An 18,887-nucleotide genomic window follows, 5' to 3' on the forward strand; every position below is an offset into this window, starting at 1 on the left:
CAGATCGTTTACCTCTCTTCCTTCGCTTCCGTCGTTTGGTTTTTTTTAGTAATCCATGGCTCTGTGGGAATTGCCTCCTCCTGTGTTAGAATCTCCTCCGTGTTTGTAAAGACAGACGGGGGTGAGATCAAAGAAAGCTGCTCCTTAAAGAAATGTTGCTTAATTTTTAGCAGATGGTCTCGTGAGTAGGAAATCCGTAGTGAGTCACAGAGAACAACTAGAAATAAAGAAACCATTAGGGAGCATTTCACCGAGGCAACCTTTGTCGGCGCCATCTTGAAAAAAAAATGTTACAGTATCTGTGTATCATCTAAGTCTGCAGAGGTACTTTCAAAAACATTCCAATCAGTGCAGTCAAGGCAGGCCTGTAGCTTTAATTTTGCTTCCTCCGTCCAGGTCTTCATTGATTTAATTGTTGGTTTTGTGGTTTTAAGTCTTTGCCTGTAAGCAGGTCCAAGGTGAATCATCAATGATCAGAGTGTCTCACAGCTGCTCGTGGTAAGGACCGATAAGCATCTTTTAGTGTTGTGTAGCAATGGTCTAAAGTATTCTTGCCTCTAGTGGGACAATTGACATGCTGAAAGTATTTTATATAGATCCATATACATACTAAAGGGTTTTTATCTTTGATTGTGTGCATTACCTTAGATACAGTACGTAGTGATCTCTTAAATATAGTGCAACTCCATCTCCTCTTTTTGTTGACCTGTTTCTTTTGAACTATTTGTATCCATCCATCAATACATTCAAGTCATGGGTTTCGTCCCACCAGTTTTCTGTAACGGCAACTATGTCATACCTGCCCTTGTATACTACTGCTTCTAGTTCACCCTGTTTGTTCCCCAAGCTTTCAGCATTTGTATATAAGCATTTAACATGTTTATGCCTGTCCATGGGTATGTTTCCTGCACCTCCTAGTTGTTGCTTGAATTTTTCTTTTTTCTCATCACTCCCTACCTCATTGTTTTATATTTTCTTCGGATTTGTAATTGGTTTTGTGTTCTAGAAATTATAAAGATTGGTCACCCTCCCCCTTCAATTTTAAAAAGCCCTTCTTTTGAATTGAGCCAGTCTTTTTCCAAGTACATTTTCCCATTTTCGTAAGGTGCAGCCCATCCCTTGCCAAGCTTTGTGAAGGTAATGTAGTCCAAAGTTTTCTCGTGACACCAACCCTTTAGCCAGTGATTTATTTCTAGAATTCTTTTTTCCTTCAATATGTGTTTGCCTTTCATTGGGAGTAATGATGAGAACACTACTTGTGCTCCTAATTCCTTAACTTTATCGCTGAGTTGCTTATAATCTCTCAATATTGTACTCAGGTTTTTTGTTGTGTTATTCATCTCAATGTGAAGGAGGAGGAAAGGGTAGTAATCTGTGGGCCTAATTATTTTGGTTAGGTTCTCAGCCACATCGTTGAGTTTTGCTCCAGGGAGACAACATACCTCCCTAGATTATGTCTGGTCTGCAGATGGCTGGTTCCTTTGAGAATAGAATCTCCTATCACCAATTTGAGGAGGGGGCAGTATGTGGTGCCTTTCTATTTATCTCGGGTGTTTGTTGATGTGACTTTTTAATGTTGGTATCTCTCTTTTCTAGGTGTCTGCATATTTTTTGGGGGGGGAGGTTGTGGGTCTGCGTACTTTCTTGGAGGGGGAGGTAGTGGGTCTTGTATTTTCATCAACCGGGAGAAATCGATTGCTCAGTTTTAATGGGGCTGTTTCTGGTTGGGTTATATCGGCCAATAGGGGTTTGTTAGATGTATGCTGCTTCTTTCTGCGTTTCCTTCTACGTGTGACACACTTCCATTTGTCTTCCTCCAAGAGTTTATCAGCAGGATCAAATCCTCTGGGAGTTATTTGTTCATTATTTGGTTCGATTTGGGTATAGCTTTCTTGCGTAGGTTGTCGTTCCACTAGAGTTGTCTCTGGATCTCTTACTTTTTTCCCTAGTAGTGCACATAGTTTACATTTAATACATGTATAATTTGGGTGTTCTTTGGTCATACATGGAACATTTATTTCTTGACACAATAGTATCGGTCATTTGTTCCATGAGTTTTTATTCCTGGTCCTTTTAGGGGTAAAAAAATTTGTGTTCCTTTCTTTTTTCTATTTTCTTTCTGCCTTTTTGTGCTTGTTTTTCTGCCTTATTTATTTAACTTGCTTACTGTTATGGTAGTTTTATTTATCCTGTTCTTCCCTGTTTTTTTTAAAGTTTTGGAGCTCCAATTTCCTCCCTATCTTATTATTTAAGATTTGCCTTATTTATTTGATTGATCTAGTTCTTCCTTCATTTCTAATGTTCCACTCTTGTCCTTATTAATTGCCTATTTATTTATCTTTTATTTTCTGTCCTATATTTATTTTTATTCTCTACCAGAGTCTTCCCTCCCTGCCTTTTGGGGCCTCTGGCTTAATTTGTTGCCTTCACTTCCATCGTTTGCTGTTCTGGCCTCTTGTCATTTTTTCTGCCAGCTCCATTCTGTCTTTTAGTGCTCGGGTCTTTTCAGCCTCGCGGTGTGCCGTGCAGTTTTCCGGTCATCTCAGCTCTGCTGTCTGGTCTGCTCCACTTAGTCCTCCATTCAGCTCCACTGTCTCTTTCCCCATTGCTCTCTGCACTGCTCTCAGGCTCTAGCTCACTGTGCCACCCCTTGCTGCTGCTGGCTCTCCTCCCTGTTTTGCTGTTCTTGCTTTTTGCTCTGCAGCCACATGGCTCCCATTTGCTGGTCCATTGTGCCGGTACATTGCTTTACCAACAAATAGGACCACCTGGATGGTCCACAGTAAGCTCACTTCTCCTCTCTTCTGTTTCCTACTCCACTCTTACCGGCTCGCCTCTTTGTTCTCTGACGGTCATTGCACTGTCCTCAGTCTGCTGGCTTCTCCGCCCCACCATAGTCCACCCTACTCTGCAGCTTGCTCCACTCGTTCAGCGGCTCACCTCTTTGTTCTCCACCAGTCGGTTTTGCTGCCCGCAGTCAGTTTGCTTCTCCGCTCAATCTTCCTCTTCTTTTCCTTTCTCCAGTCTTTTTTCTTTTTCTATCACTTATCTTCCCCTCTCCATCTCTTCTCCTACCTAGTTTAATAGAAACTTTTCTCCCCGCAATGTAACTATGCTTCCTCCATTGCCGCCATCTTGAAAGCACTTCATAGTCATGTAAGCCTACTTCTGCTAGCTTAACAGAAAGAGCAGCTGTTCAGTCCAAAACTATATTACCATTTATATAATGAAGAACAGTCTCACTCTGATCTCTATGATAAGGCTGAGAAGAATTCTACAAGTAAAAAAATAATAAAACTCCTCTTTCTGCATTACCTGTTTGATTATGGGAAAGATTCTTCCAATTACTATAAGAGAAAACCTCAAAGAACTGACAAGTTAATTATGGATGTTTTGTTTGAAATAGATCCAACCATTCATGAAAGGCACACCTGCCTGATTTTTTACAATCTAATCACCATTTTCAGCACAACCCAATAGCTCTCTCCAGAAAAGAAAAACAAAAAGGATCATCTTTAACTAACTCAGCCAGTTGCATCTCCTAAAATCAGATTTTTAAAAAACTAAAATTATATCTTATCATTTCTCCAGAAACCAAGATGGCATACACAGTACTTTCCACTTTTTCCAACAAAATCTTTGAATGCTCATCTATTGTATTTTCCATAAATTGCCACTTTTCAAAAAATTTAGCTGGGATTGTTTATTTTAAGTGGTAGAATTTATGTGCCACCATTCCTCCAGGAATTCCCATGGCATATAAATCATTCCTCTTCCAAATTTTTTCATAATAGCAACCCTGATACCATATGTTAACAGCTAATGCCTGTGCAAAATCCTCCAGTGAATTTCTAAGGCTGAAGATGTCTTGAACCTACTTTCCACCTAGGGTAGCATGTGAACCATTACATCTTGCTACACTCAATTTATGGGCATAATAATTCTCATAATCAGATTGTAAGTTACATCACATTTTAACTATACCTGCTAACAGCATTTCCAAAGATAGACCGAATATTGTCGATAGTTGTATTACTTGATAGTGTTCTTACATCTGCAACTGTCTCGCCTTGCTAAAAAAGAAGATAACTTGCAATTACCAATGCTTTTAATATATATGAAAAAAGTAGATGAATAGAAATTCACATAATTTTCCTGGGATTTTGTGCATCTTCTATAAATATTTTGCTTGCAAAATCACCTTTTTTGGGAAGGCAAGGTTTAAGGATCTCTGCACAAAGCAGCATATGAAATCTCTCATGTGAAAGCTTAATTGTTTTCTTTCATTCCTAATCTTATCAAAGCAATGCCATCATTATTCTTGACTCTCGAAAACCAACTTTCAGTGTATCTTTTTATAAATGTTTTTATATTACGTACAAGAGAATTAACCATCTTTCATGTAACATGTCTCGAGCTTCGTTTAAATTAAAGAAAGATTAAGATGACAACAAAAGAATTCTGAACAGTATCTGCTTTCAAATGTCAACCATATAAACATATACGTATACAGGCTACTCAAAACTGAAAACATCTCTTTCTGTCATACTTTTGAAAAATAGTGGATGTAGTCTTTTGCTTCTAATAATATGAGTTGGAGTGCACTATTTATAAAAAACCCTTTTAGATGTACAAATTCACTCTCCATAAGAAGATAGAGAAAGACTTGAGGACTTTTTCCCTCCACCCTATTGCTATTATGTAGCAATACTGAACAAATAAGGACGGGCATGTGGCAAGGACCAGAATAAACTATAAGTAGTTCCAGACTTACAGTCATTCATTTAGTAACCATTCAGTTAAAAGGCACTGAAAAAAAGTGAGTTATAACTTTTTTCACAATTACAACTATGCAGCACCTCCATGGTCATGTGATCAAAATTCAGATATTTGACAATTAAAATGTATTTATGACTGTTTATGTGATCATCTTTTGTAATTTTCTGACAAGCAAAGTCAATGGGGAAAGCCAAATTCACTTAACAACCATGTTATTAATTAATACCTGCACAGAAGTACTTGATAACTGTGGCAAGAAAGGTCATAAAGTGGGGCAAAACTCACTTAACAACTGTCTTGTTTAGCATTGGAAATTTTGGACTCAATTGTGGTCATAAGTCAAGGACTAGCTGTACATTGTTACTGTAAACCAGGAAAAAACCTGGCAGTTGATGCTGCTTTGTCTGAAAACAATCAATTAAAGAGACAGAAACTTCTGTCACTGATTTGCTCATTTAAGTCCCTTTCCCTGGAGCCTTTTCTCTTTTTCACCAGACCTCTGCTCTAACATTCTTTTCCCTTTCTCTTTTTATGTTGTTGCTGTTAGTTGCGAAGACATGTTTGACCCATCATGACCCCATGGACAACTTTCCTCCAGGTTTTTCTGTCCTCTACCATCCTCTGGAGTCTATTTAAGCTTGCACTTACTGCTTCAGTAACTTCATCCAGCCATCTCATTCTCTGTTGTCCCGTTCTTCTTTCTGCCTTCAATCTTTCCCAGCATTAGGCACTTCTCCAGTGAGTCCTTCCTTCTCATTAGGTGGCCAAAGTATTTCAGTTTCATCTTCAGGATCTGGCCTTCTAAAGAGCAGTCAGGGTTGATCTCCTCTAGGACTGACCAGTTTGATCACCTTGCAGTCCAAAGGACTCGCAAGAGTCTTCTCCAACACCATAGTACAAAGGCCTCAATTCTTTGGCATTCAGCCTTTCTTATGGTCCAACTTTCTCAGCCATACATTGCAACTGAGAACACCATAGCCTTGACTATGTGCATTTTTGTTGGCAGGGTGATGTCTCTGTTTTTTAGTATGCTGTCTAGATTTGCCATAGCTTTCCTCCGCAGGAGCAAGCATCTTTTATTTTCTTGGCTGTAGCCCCATTTGCAGTGATCTTGGAGCCCAGGAAAATAAAATTGTAACTACCTCTGTTTCTTCCCCATCTATCTGCCAGGAATTGAGAGGGCTGGATGCCATGATCTTATTTTCTAAATGTTGAGTTTCAAGACAACTTTTGCACTCTCCTTCTTCACCCGCATCAAGAGGCTCTTTAGTTCCTCTTCACTTTCTGCCATTAGAGTAGTATCATTTGCACATTTGAGGTTGTTGATATTTCTCCTGCCAATCTTAATTCCAACTTTTGATTCATCTAGTTCCGCCTTTCTCATGATGTGCTCTGCATTATAAATTAAATAAGCAGGGTGACAGTACAGTCTTGCCAAACTCCTTTCTTAATTTTGAACCAATGAGTTGATCCATGTCTAGTTCTCATTGTTGCTTCTTGAACCGCGTATAGGTTGCTCAAGAGACAAATAAGATAGTCCTGTACTCCCATCTCTTTAAGAACTTGCCACAATTTGTTGTGATCCACACAATCAAAGGCTTTAGCATAGTCAATGAAGCAGTAGATGTTTTTCTGGAACTCCCTAGCTTTCTCCATGATCCAGCGTATGTTGACAATTTGATCTCTAGTTCCTCTGCCTCTTTGAAATCCTCCCTTTATTCCACCCCCCTTTTCTATAAGTCCAATCAATCCACTATTCCATTTTGCACCAATATTTGTCCATCAAAATTCAAATTTCACAAATCCTTTATTATAAATTTATTATAAATTGTATTTCATTAGCCAGTATTTTTAGTCTCTATTTTCCAGTTCAAATTTTAATCTTTGGTTTAATCTTTAATTCTAATCAGTCCTTATTTATGTTTTCAAAACTCTCTTCATCTCCTTTTATTATTTCAGCTTGTTTTTCTTTAAGTCTCTCACTCACGAATTGTTGCAATTTGTGGATTTCAATTTGGGCTCCAAACTGCTATGCACTGTTCTCAGTCTATTTTATCTCTCCGATCTCCAGCTTACTCCATTTTAACCGCTATCCTGGACATGCTGTGTCACTGTCTCTCTGGCTTTTCTCTTCCGTACTTTCTCTTTGCCCAGCTTCTCACCTTCTTCTGGGGTTTTTCACTGTCAAATGCTGCTGCTGCTTTTCACTCTTTGCTTCCCACTTTTGCAGCTGTCATCACTCCAGGCCAGCCATAAAGACCAACTTCCTCTCCGCCAATTTAAGAGTGCTGCTCGTGACTGCTCGGGTGATTGCTTTCCACCCCCAGCGCCTACGGAGCTTCCTCTTTAGTTTATTGATCTCTCTGAGATCGGTAATGCCCTAAAGCGAGCTCTTAGCAAAGATTTTTCAGGGTTTAGGGACAGAGATCCATTCCCTCACCCTGCTCCACGATGACATCACTGCCGGAAGTCCTCCGAAAAGAAAGTATGTACTATTCGTTTCTTATCTTCTCTTTTATATTGGATTTTCCCTTCCTCATTTTTCAAATGTTGAATCGTTCTTTTATCTTTTTCCTTTTTTAATTTATAGGCTCACCTTGTTTGCATGCTCAAAATAATTTTGTTTGGCCATCTTTATTTTCAATGCCACTTCCTTTTGAATTATCAGATTTAATTTATATTTAATTATTCTCCTTTCCTCTTTTTTTTACTTTTTTATTTTGGGGATCTTTTTGCAATTCTTCTGCTTTTTTAAGTTCTTCCTGTAATTTGTTTTGGTGCCACTTTTTCCCTTTCCTTTCTTTTTTTTTTTTTTTTGGTCATATATGCAAGCATCACCCCTCTAATATATGCTTTTAATGTGTCCCAAAGATTTTGGATCAATGAATCTTCTTTTTTATTTATACTTAAGAAAATCTCTAATTCTTTTTCCAGGAATTTCTTATATTCTTTCTCTTTACATATATTTTGGTTTAAGCTCCATCTTTTATATCTTTTTTTTGTCCTTTCCAATAGATGATTATCAGATTATGGTCAGCCTATTTATTTGTTCCTATTTCTATTTTTTCTATTTCTATTTGCAATTCTGTTGTCATCCAGGCCATGTCAATCGTGGACCACGATTGATGGGGATGGGAATAATATGTATATTGCCTTTCTTCTTTGTGAATTTATCTCCATATAGAATAGAATTAGTTTTATCATTTGTATTTTAAATGGGGTTTTATGGTTTTATGTATTTTAATTATGGGCCAAATTTAATAAGTTTTTTATTATTGTTTTTACTTGTATTGTACCTATTTACTGTTGATTTTATTTGGCTGTGAACCGCCCTGAGTCCTTCGGGAGAAGGGCGGTATACAAATTATATTATTATTATTATTATTATTATTATTATTATTATTATTATTATTATTATTATTATTATTATTATTATTCTCTTAACCTTAGTTCTAATGCCATGTAAAAGAATTATTTGGTAATATTTCCTTCTTTTTTTATTTTTCTTATTGCTATGGTAATCTTTTTTACTATCAACTATGGCATTGTAGCCTCCTATAATACATACATTTTCTATTTCTTGTTCTGTTATTATATAGTGCAATTTTTTGTAGTACTCCTGTTGATTTTTATTTGGAGCATATACAACTAATAAAATTTGTTTATATTCCATGTCTAGTTTTATCATCAAAGTTCTTCCCTCATCATCTGCATATGCTAATTCTGAATTTATTTTTTCTTTTATATACACTGCTATTCCTCTTTTTTTCTGTTGTGATAATGATACATATAGTCTTCCTAATTTCTTATTTTCCAATAGTTTTTGGAATCCTTTTTTTATATGGACCTCTTGCAAACAAATCACATCTATATTTAGTTTTTTTAATTTTGTAAATATTTGTGTTCTCTTTTTCTGTGCACTGAAAATAGGGATGTCTCTTCCATATCCTACTGTGTTTGTTTTTCAGTGTTTCTTGTTTTGTTTTTTTCTCTTTTTCTTGCTCCTTCTCTTCTTGTTCTTTTTCTTGCGTTCTCCTTAACTCTCTCTAATTCCTCTTGTAGGTCATCCTCTTGACTTCTACTTTCTAATTCATCCTTGCTTTCTTGTTCCTCCTCCAAATATTTTTTATAAAATTCTTGAGCTTTCCTTATCTAGTCTACTTTGAACTTCTTATCTTGCCATGTAATTAATATATCTTCGGGAATAAGCCACCTAAACATTACTTTATATTTTATCAGATGTGATGTTAGAAAATGGTACTCCTGTCTTTGCTCTAGAATTCTGCATGGGATTTGCTTAGAATTTGCAAAGACAGGAATACCATTTTCTAACATCACGTCTCATAAAATATAAAGTAATGTTTAGGTGGCTTATCCCTGAAGGTATATTGATTTCTTTCCCTTTATATGTTACAGTCTCGTCTCTTGATTTTTTATAAACTTCATCTCTTATTGGGTTTTTTTCGTGAATCATATGCACTTCCCATGCTAAACGATGCTTCTTATATAATTGTTGTGTACTTGATAGATTTCATCTAAGATACTTCTTATTTCCAATTTATCTCTCTGTACTAGCTCTGTTATGATTTCAACCTTTTTCCCCAGGTCTTCCTCTTTTTCTTCCATGACATTCTGGAAGCGCAGGAAAAATGATGCCTTCTCCTTTTCCAGGAAAGCGATTGAATCCACTAATTCTTAATCTTCTGCTCCACCATTTCTACTTTGAGGTCTAGTTGTCCACCCTGGTTTCTAACTATTTATTTATTTATTTAATTAATTAATTAATTAATTTCTATACCGTCCTTCTCCCGAAGGACTCAGGGCGGTGTACAGCCTTATTTAAAACACATAAATACACAATATAAATCCCAGATTAAAATGCATTTAAAACGAAATATTTAACAGGCCAAATTAACTAAAACAGTCGTAGACCGATATAAAACCCTTAAAATTTAAAATTATAAATAGATTAATACATTAAAATTAAGTTAAAATTAAGTTAAAATTAAATTTAAAACACTTAGGCTAGTCCCGCCCGATTGAATAATAGAGTCTTCAGTTCCCGCTTGAAGGTTCGGAGGTCGGGAAGCTGACGTAGCCCTGGAGGTAACTCGTTCCATAGAGTCAGTGCTGCCACAGAGAAGGCTCTTTTGTAACTTTTTGCTCATTTTCTGCAACTGTATGTTGTATATTTTCCATCCTTTCCTTCATATTTTTTAAATCTTCCTTTACTTCTCCTATCTCATTTTTAATTTCTTGATGGTGTTTCCTGGCCTCTTCTTGGTTATCTGCCATTTTTTCTTGGAACTTCATCAGTGTCTCTTGAATAATTTGGAGCATATTTTGCATACTCTGCATTGTCGATTCTATTTTGTCTTTTTCTTTCTCTGACATATTTTCAACTGACCGTTGGGTTGTGGGAGATGCTGTAGATGTTGGATTAGAGATGGGCTTTTTTCCAGTTCTTGTTACTATTGATGTGGTTGACATTATTAAATTTCTTGTAAGATTTTTCCACATTATCATAAAAATATAATCTTCTAATACTCAGTATTTACTTTTTACCCCTAATTCCTATATATATCAATTCCTTTAATTAATTATTTGCCACCACACAAATCAAGCTCTACCTTTCAATTACTCTTTAACAGTCTTCCCCCCTTTTTTCCCCCAGATCAAATTAGCTAATCAATTAATTATTCAATTAAATATTATAATCTTCTTCAAGTATTTTCACTGTAATTGTTATATATTATCAAATAATCAAAATATATCCGGAGGAGGGCGGAGCTGACATCGCGGCAAAACGGCATGCAAGTTTGCATTCCGGACTTGCAGCCAAAGTTTTTCTGTCACAACGGTCCATTTTTTGGACCTCACTGTCCTGGAGAGACAGTGATCGTGTAGAGCACTTCCTGCAGGTCATGGGCATACCGCATCCCCGACTGACCCAGGAGAAGCCCTTTTTCGTGGCAGTTTATTCCAGCCTCGGCTGTCAAAGCTTGGACAGCTCCAAAACGGAAGAGCGGAAGGAAACGTGCTGATGGGGTGAAAGGCTATTATTTAATTAGACTTTGCAAAACCATCCTAAGACTTGAAAGAAGAAAAAATAGTTAAAAATAATAATAATTGAATGGCAGATTTAAAATGTTTTGAGAAATTATTCCTTTTTAAATGTTGAGCTTTTTGGAACTTTTTTTCTAAGAGTGTCTCCATCTTGGATTGGATTTAAATGAAGAAGGGAAATTTTTGTTGTTGTTGTTGGATTTAAAAACGTTATTTGAGTCTCTAGGGAAAGTTTTATTTTTGCCCTTTGGTTGCTATATTTTTATACTAATTGGTGTGATGATAAATTAATTTTTTTAATCAATCTTTTCTGCAGGATTTTTCTTTCTTTTTCCTTGCTTCCCTTTTGTTTGTCTTTTTTACGAGTGTGAAGGAGGAGGTGGATAGGAGGAGGGAGAGGGAAAGGACTGCCAACTACTGGTTCTTTCTATATATAAACTGAACTCTCATTGTTGCAAGAGAACTGTTACACTGTTATATTATTTCCCTAGGGCTTTAACCTTGAGATACAGTGTTGTTTTTTGAGATACCTGAGAGAGAATATTGAGAATTGTTTATTCAGGTGTTCTATTATACACTGGATTGAAAAAGCCTGTAAGGGAAGGGAAGAAGGCAAGGGAAAAAGCCTCTTATGTGTTTCTTTCTCTTTTTTTTAATGAAATTTTAGAAAGAGCTTAAAGAGAGCCGGAAAAATTTTTTTTACCCTCTCTTCTATCTCCTTTTTATTTTTTGTTTTTCCCTCACATCCTCACTCTGATTCTTTCAAATTTTTATTTGCTTTTCTTTTCGTTTTTCCTCCGCCCCCCCTTTTGGGACTAACTCAATTTGGATTAAGACACGAAAGAATCTGAAGACATTTTTCCTACAATCTTGGTGACTTGGATTACAATTCAGATCTTTATTGTTTCCACTTCTATACACAAAAAATGAGTAGAAAAGGTACAACATATGGTACAGTGATTCCAGCCCCCTCCTCCTCACCATCAGGATCTCAAAAAACAAAACAATCGATGCTTACACAGGAAAAGGAAAGGGAGAAAGGCAAAGAGGCTTCTCTTCAGCTTATTTTACAGGGGATCCAGAAATTGCAAGTGGAGGTAGAACAGATTAAACAAAGAACAGAAAAAAACAGATGAAAAAGTGGAAGATATTCAACAAATGTTGAAAAACTATGAGGATAGACTTCTAAAAGTAGAGGAGAGAGAAGAACAAAGAGACAAAAAATTCAAAATATTGATAGTAGACTGGAAGAGATGGAAAAAGATAAAAGTGGTGCTTTAGGTTGGGAGATTGATAGAGCAGAATTTTTTCTTAGATTTCAAAATATAGAGGAAGAGAAAGGTGAGAATTTGGCAGATAAAATAGCTGAAATTTTGGCTGAACTGCTAGAAATTAGCAAGGAAAAAGCATTTGATAGCATTGATGAGATTTTTAGAGTACATACAAGATATGCAACAAGAAATAATCTTCCCAGAGAAGTCCATATTAGATTTACCAAAAAAAATCAATTAAAGCACAAATCTTACAAGCAGCAAGAGACAAAACACTGAAATATAAAGGCAAAGAAATATTGTACCGAAACAAGTCCCAAGAAGGGTAAGAGAAATAAGAAGAAAATATCAATTTCTGTCCAAGATTTTATTGCAGAAAAGCGTGAATTACAGATGGCTGGCACCAGAGGAATTGCTGTTTACATGGCAACAGCAAAAATATAGAATAGACGAGGCATTCTCATATTTGATAACATTTAGAAAGGAACATATTGGTAGGTACAGTGAATTGTTGAATGAAAAGGGTGAGTTAAAATCCAAATTAGAACTAGAGGCAAATGGCATAACAATGAATTGGTTTTCTTATTTGCAAATACAATCCAGATATGATAAAGATGCTAAAACAGAAGGCTTTTATAATAATATAACTAGTTTTGATAAGATTTTAACAGGTTCGGATGACAATTTGATTAGGAAATTGTATGGATATTTATTAGAGGTAAAATTGGGGGAAGAACAAGTAAAAGAGATTGCTTGGGGGAAGAATTTTGGTCATGGGATAGATCTAGAGGCCTGGCAGAAATTATGGATGTATAATTATAAAATGACAATGACTACAGCATATAAAGAGAATTTGTATAAGATGTTTTACAGGTGGCATCTACCCCCAAGAATTGCCAGAATGTTCAAGGATAAATCTGAAAAATACTGGAAGTGTCATCAGATACCTGGATCATATGTGGTGGACATGTGTTGAAGCGAAAAGATATTGGACTGAAATACATAGGTGGTTGGAGAAAATTATTAAAAAACACCTAGATTTCAAGCCAGAAGTCTTTCTGTTGGGAATTATACCTGAGATATATACTAGAGATGTAAAATATCTGATTGTTAGTATTATTACAGCAGCCAGGATTTGTGTTTGCTAAAAATTGGAAAAATGAGAAGTTACCTTTGCAAGACAAAATAATTAGGAAGATGATAGAATGTGCAGAGATGAGTAAATTGACATTTGAAATTAGAGAACAAGAAGATAAGCAATATTATAAAATATGGGATTTATTTTATCACTGGCTAGAAGGAAAGATATGTTAGAAAAGACAATATAAGATATATGTATGAAAGAGATGTTTGAGATTGCACAAGAAGATATGTAAACACCCCTTCAGCACATTGTAATTGTTTGATGAGATTTTTTTTGTTGTGAAAAAAATAAAAACTTCTTAAAAAATAATCAAAATATATCCTCCCCTTTAATCCTTTCAGCACTTATCCAAACAGTTCTTTAAAATTAAGTTGTTCTTAATTGTATATTTTTATAACCTCTCTTTTTTCAAGCGTTATCAACAAACCAAGTATTTCCCCCCCCCCGTCTCAAATAAATAATTTTATCAATAATATATATTAACTATAATGAATTCCAGCTGGACTTTTCCTTCTTTTAAAGAAGTTTTTTTTTTATTTTTTTCTTCTTTTTCTTTCCACTTCCTATTGCAACAGATCGTCCATTCGGGCTTAGTCACTTTCAAATCCAGTGCACAGTCTCTACGTCCTCCCAGTCTCTCTTTTTGTATTTTGTATTTATTTCTTCTTTATCTTTTTAACTTCTTTATTCCAGTCCACTCTGTCTTCTTCTTAATAGTTATAAATCCAGTTGTCCACGTATCTACTATTAATCTCTTTCCAAAGTGTCCCCTCTTAGTTTCACTAAATCCACCAAAGCCACCAAGTCCACTTATCTAAGTATGAAAACTCCTTAAAGTTTAAATCCACCATATACTATATCTTCGCTATTCTTCTTTCTCATAATGCAATTAGAACTTTAACTCAAGTCCGATTATTATAGTTTGTTACTCTGTATCTTCTTTGTTGATTGCTCCTTCCGTACCTTCTGTTACTCTGTTACCTTCATTCGGTCGTCTCCTGTTAAGTGCTCTCCTTCTCAGCCACGCTCTCTTTAGCCTCTGCGACTCTTTCATTCGTGACTACTTTGAAGAAGTTTTCACTTTTACTTTCTCCAATCCTTCACAACCGCCGATGCTGAGATCCCTTTTTCACTTCCACGCTATGCGACCGCCATTGCTCTCAATCTGCCTTAAAGACAGATATTTTCCTGCCGGATTTAAGGGGTTCAGCTTTTTTCCTCCAGGACGCTAGTGTCTCGTCCGAAGAATAAAGCCTTCCCCTTTAGTTTCCCAAATCCTCCAAATTCCCAAATCATATACTGACTGTATAGAGTGTCTCCATCTTTGGCTGCAGAGCACATAGTCAATCTGATTTCTGTGTTGACCATCTGGTGATGTCCATGTGTAGAGTCGTCTCTTGGGTTGTTGGAACAGAGTGTTTGCTATGATCATCTTATTCTCTTGACAAAATTCTATCAGCCTATGCCCTGATTCATTTTGTACTCCAAGGCCAAACTTGCCTGTTATTCCGGTTATCTTTTGGCTTCCTACTTTAGCATTCCAATCCCCCAGGATGATAAGGACATCATTTTTGGTGCTAATTCTATAAGATGCTGTAGGGCTTCATAGAGCCGGACAATTTCATTCTCTTCAGCAGTTGGGGCACAGACTTGGACTACTGTGATATTGAATAGTTTGCCTTGGATTCAAACTGAGATCATTCTGTCATTTTGGAGATTGTATTCCAGTATTGCTTTTCATTTTATTGACTATGAAGGCAACTCCACTTCTTCTGAGAGATTCTTGCCCGCAGTAGTATACCTGATGGTCATCTGAATTAAATTCACCCATTCCTGTCCATTTTAGTTTGCTGATTCTAAGATGTCGATAATCAGTCTTGTCATCTTTTTGACCATGACCAGCTTGCCTTGATTCATAGAGCTTACATTCCAGGTTCCTATGGAGTATAGATCTTTACAGCAATGGACTTTCCTTTCACCACCAGCTAAGCATCCTTTCGGCTTTGGCCCAGTTGCTTCACTCTTTCTGGTGTTGCATGTTGGACACCTTCCGACCTGACAATCTCACCTTCCAGCATCATATCTTTTTGCCTTTTGATGCTGTCCATGGGTGTTGTGTCTTGCCCGCCCTCAGAGCAGCCGGGGCCTTCTTACCTGCTCCCGCACACTGAGGAATGTATGCCTCCCGGTCCCAGTCCTGGCTCCATGCCCACACAACCTGCAGAAGGAGAATCTCCCTGCCCCAGCCCTGACTCCATGCCCAGGCAAACGGAGCAGCTAGACCCCTCCCCCTCCTCCACAGCAGGTGAGCCTGAGGAGGGTTTATTACCAACAGCTGATTGGTGTGACCCTCGCATCAGAAGATTGGAGAGGCGGAGGCTACAGAGGGAAGGGAGGGGCAGGCCTTAATGAGTGCTGAGTCATGGAGCCACACCCCATGGCCTATATAAAGGATCTACTTTCTGGCAGTCTCTGAGTCAGGCAAAAGTCAAACTTATCTTGCTGAAGTCACTTACTGGTCTCCTGCCTGCTCTGAGGACTTTGCTAGGACTTTGGGCAGAGCTGCAGAGGCACGCCTGATTCGGATTTCCCGGACCCAGCCGTCAGCGGAGGAGTGGGACACGACAATGGGGTTTTGATGGCAAGGATACTGGATTTCCATTTCCTTCTCCAATGGATCACGTTTTATCAGAGCTTTTTGCCCCTTTTTGTCCATGGGTTTTTCATGGCAAAGATACTGGAGTAGGTTGCCATTTCTTTCTCCAGTGGATCACGTTTTGTCAGTCTCTGCTATGACCTGTCCACCTTGGGTGGCCCTGCACGGCATAGCTCATATCTTCATTGAACTAAGCAAGCCTCTTCGTCACAACAAGGCAGCAATCCATGAAGGATTACTTTTTACACAGGATCTCATTTCAGTGGTATCTGAATTGCTTTTAATTAGAACATTAAACAATCTGGTCACAGGTATCAGCAGGTTTCTTCTCTGGCCAATGAAAAGAGCCAATCAATAGATCAGTGTACATTTGGTTATGGTACCTGACCTATGCAATTCCTGCAGAAATCCCCATTCTTTATATAACTAAAGTTACTCAGTTCCACAGCATTTCTACTGTAGACTTAACAGTGTTGTGTCTGCTTCTTAATACATGAATTTGTCAGAAAACAATAATAAAGAAAAATGAAGTTTTCTGAATTATTTTGGTGGTAAAAGCTTAGAAATTGGTATTTTTAATAGTTTCCTTTCTAACCTGGTAATTTCCAATCCAACTATTAAACAGCTGCACCCCTGTATGCTTCAATGAATACAGGTAGTCCTAGAATTATGAATGTAATGGAGCCTGCCCATTCCATTCATAACCTGAGGATTCATGGGAGTGAATCTCGTACCATATGAAGTACCGTTGCAAGAACTCGGTATGCCTAGTTTAATGAAAAGAAGGATTAGGGGAGAAGGATTAGGGGAGACATGATAGCAGTGTTCCAATATCTCAGGGGTTGCCACAAAGAAGAGGAAGTCAAACTATTCTCCAAAGCACCTGAGGGTGGAACAAGAAGCAATGGGTGGAAACTAATCAAGGAGAGATGCAACTTAGAACTAAGGAGAAATTTCCTGACAGTTAGAACAATTAATCAGTGGAACAACTTGCCTGCAGAAGTTGTAAATGCTCCAACACTGGAATTTTTTAAGAAAATGTTGGATAACCATTTGTCTGAAATAATAACCATTTGTCTGAAATGGTGTAGGGTTTCCTGCCTGGGCAGGGGATTGGACTAGAAGACCTCCAAGGTACCTTCCAACTCTGTTATTATTATTATTATTATACCTTGAACATGATCATTCCCTTTCGCCCATGCATTTGCTAATTGAGTGCGCAGCTTGTTAAGTGCACATGAGGTATCTCGGAGTGGGGAAGGCCATTGGGGGGGGGGGCTAGTGATGGAACAGGCTACCTGCTTTAAACCATCCAAGTCTCCCCCGATCCACAGATACCTTTCTCCCTCCCCTGGGATTCCCACAATTGGGCATCCCCCCATCCTGCCTAGCCAGGTCACTTACCTGATGAAGATCTGTTTCTTCTCCAACCAGTTTCTTTGCCTGCTCCCTCCTTTTTAATTGCCGAAGCCTTCAAGCACTTTTGGGGCGGGAAAGGAGACCCGAAATGGCGTGTGTGGCCTCTGCACCTCCTTCTTCGTCGCTGAAGCTGTCCTCAAGCAGTTCAGCGGAGAAGAAGGAGGCCCACAATGGTGCGTGCAGCCCTCTGGGCCTTTTTTGTCGCTGAAGCCATCTTCATGCAGTTCAGCAAAAAAGGAGGCCCGGAATTTTGAACATTTGCTAAAGGAACACTCGTATTAGATAACTCCATTAGTACAAGAGATATGGAGGAAGTTGACTGGCTGGCAAGGACTTTATGAATGCAAAAATGAATTAGCTCTAAGAACATCCATATATGTACACATGCAAACTATTAAAATCATCTATTTGTATTCAGATTTGCTTCCTACATAGGTGTTTCTTAGACTGTAGATTTAAGGAACCTTAATAAACAATGTTACTTAAAATAAATAAGTTCATATTTTAAAGACTCTGAAATCAAAAATAATATCTTATACTTTTGTAAATGAACTTGATCTGCACATTTACTCCCTAGAGGTTTTTTAAATGTTTTATTAAACATTCAAATATAATACTATTTTAGAAATATTGAAGAAAAAATATGTTTTACCTTTTTAACAGAAAAACTGATTCCAGAGTTGTGAATGGCATACCTAGTTTGTGGAATACATAAATAGAAAAACAAATGTAGATAGCCAAACAGACATTGAAAAAGCTATTAGTGAAGCATGTATTGATATTAATATATCAAACTGATTAAGGTCTAATCCATAAAAGGGGGATGGAAGATATATGGCTGTCACAGAATGGAATAGGACTGTATACCACATATTTTCCCCATGTTTGGTAATATATGGTAAAAGTAAGAAGGCATCATGGCATCAAATATTGGATTTCACTGCCTGCAAAGCAACAATCATGAAGTGGAACCATTTTTTTAACATGATAACTTTATGACACATGTTTAAGTTTTATTATATATTAGTGGGGGAGGGAAGAGTTGCTAAATGATAAGATCTAAAATTAAATAAGCACTTTCTAAGGAATGTTTAATGTCTTGTAATCAACTATAATTTTATATTTTATCTATATATTATTGTATTTTAGTCCAATTTCATTTTAAAACTGTATTTTATTCCAATTTTACTTTAAATTGTATTTTATCCAATTCTATTTTAAATTGTTTTTATCTGATTTTAGTAATAATTTGTTTGGAATGCTGCAGTTTGATATGGCCTAAGGGCTAATTATTGATTAATCATTAGTTTACTGAAGTAACTAATCAACTGTGACTCAGAACAAATGTTCTATTCTCTTTTGGCACAGTCTTTGTTGGCTTTACAGCCATAAGAACAGAAGAAATTCACTAGGCCAATTAGTGTTACTACTTTTTATTAGTGTTATTACTTTCAAATATTTGTACCAATTGTTCTTGAGTTTTTCTCAATAATTATGAAATTATCTTCTCAAACCTATGGTCCAACTATATATCATAAAGTCATCTCTATTG

The 18,887-nt window shown here is 37.0% G+C and overlaps 1 protein-coding gene and 1 long non-coding RNA gene across 6 annotated transcripts in view; one reads left to right on the plus strand and one right to left on the minus strand.

Moving 5' to 3' along the window:
- MLH1 (mutL homolog 1) overlaps window positions 1-18,887 on the minus strand; it is a 122,413-nt gene that overhangs the window by 77,352 nt on the left and 26,174 nt on the right. For all 5 annotated transcript variants that reach the window (XM_058179873.1, XM_058179876.1, XM_058179874.1 and 2 more), the window contains exons 7-8: window positions 17,988-18,030; window positions 3,985-4,073 (exon numbers count right to left, since the gene is read on the minus strand). In XM_058179873.1, coding sequence (XP_058035856.1) covers window positions 3,985-4,073; window positions 17,988-18,030 — 132 coding nt within the window. The remainder of the gene's footprint in view (window positions 1-3,984; window positions 4,074-17,987; window positions 18,031-18,887) is intronic.
- Window positions 6,830-18,887, plus strand: part of LOC131196715 (uncharacterized) — a 49,681-nt gene continuing 37,623 nt past the window's right edge. The window contains exon 1 of the long non-coding RNA XR_009154808.1: window positions 6,830-7,264. This is a non-coding gene — a long non-coding RNA (uncharacterized LOC131196715). The remainder of the gene's footprint in view (window positions 7,265-18,887) is intronic.

This window comes from Ahaetulla prasina, chromosome 4 (genome assembly GCF_028640845.1).
Source record: "Ahaetulla prasina isolate Xishuangbanna chromosome 4, ASM2864084v1, whole genome shotgun sequence".
Classification (NCBI taxonomy): Eukaryota; Metazoa; Chordata; class Lepidosauria; order Squamata; family Colubridae; genus Ahaetulla; species Ahaetulla prasina.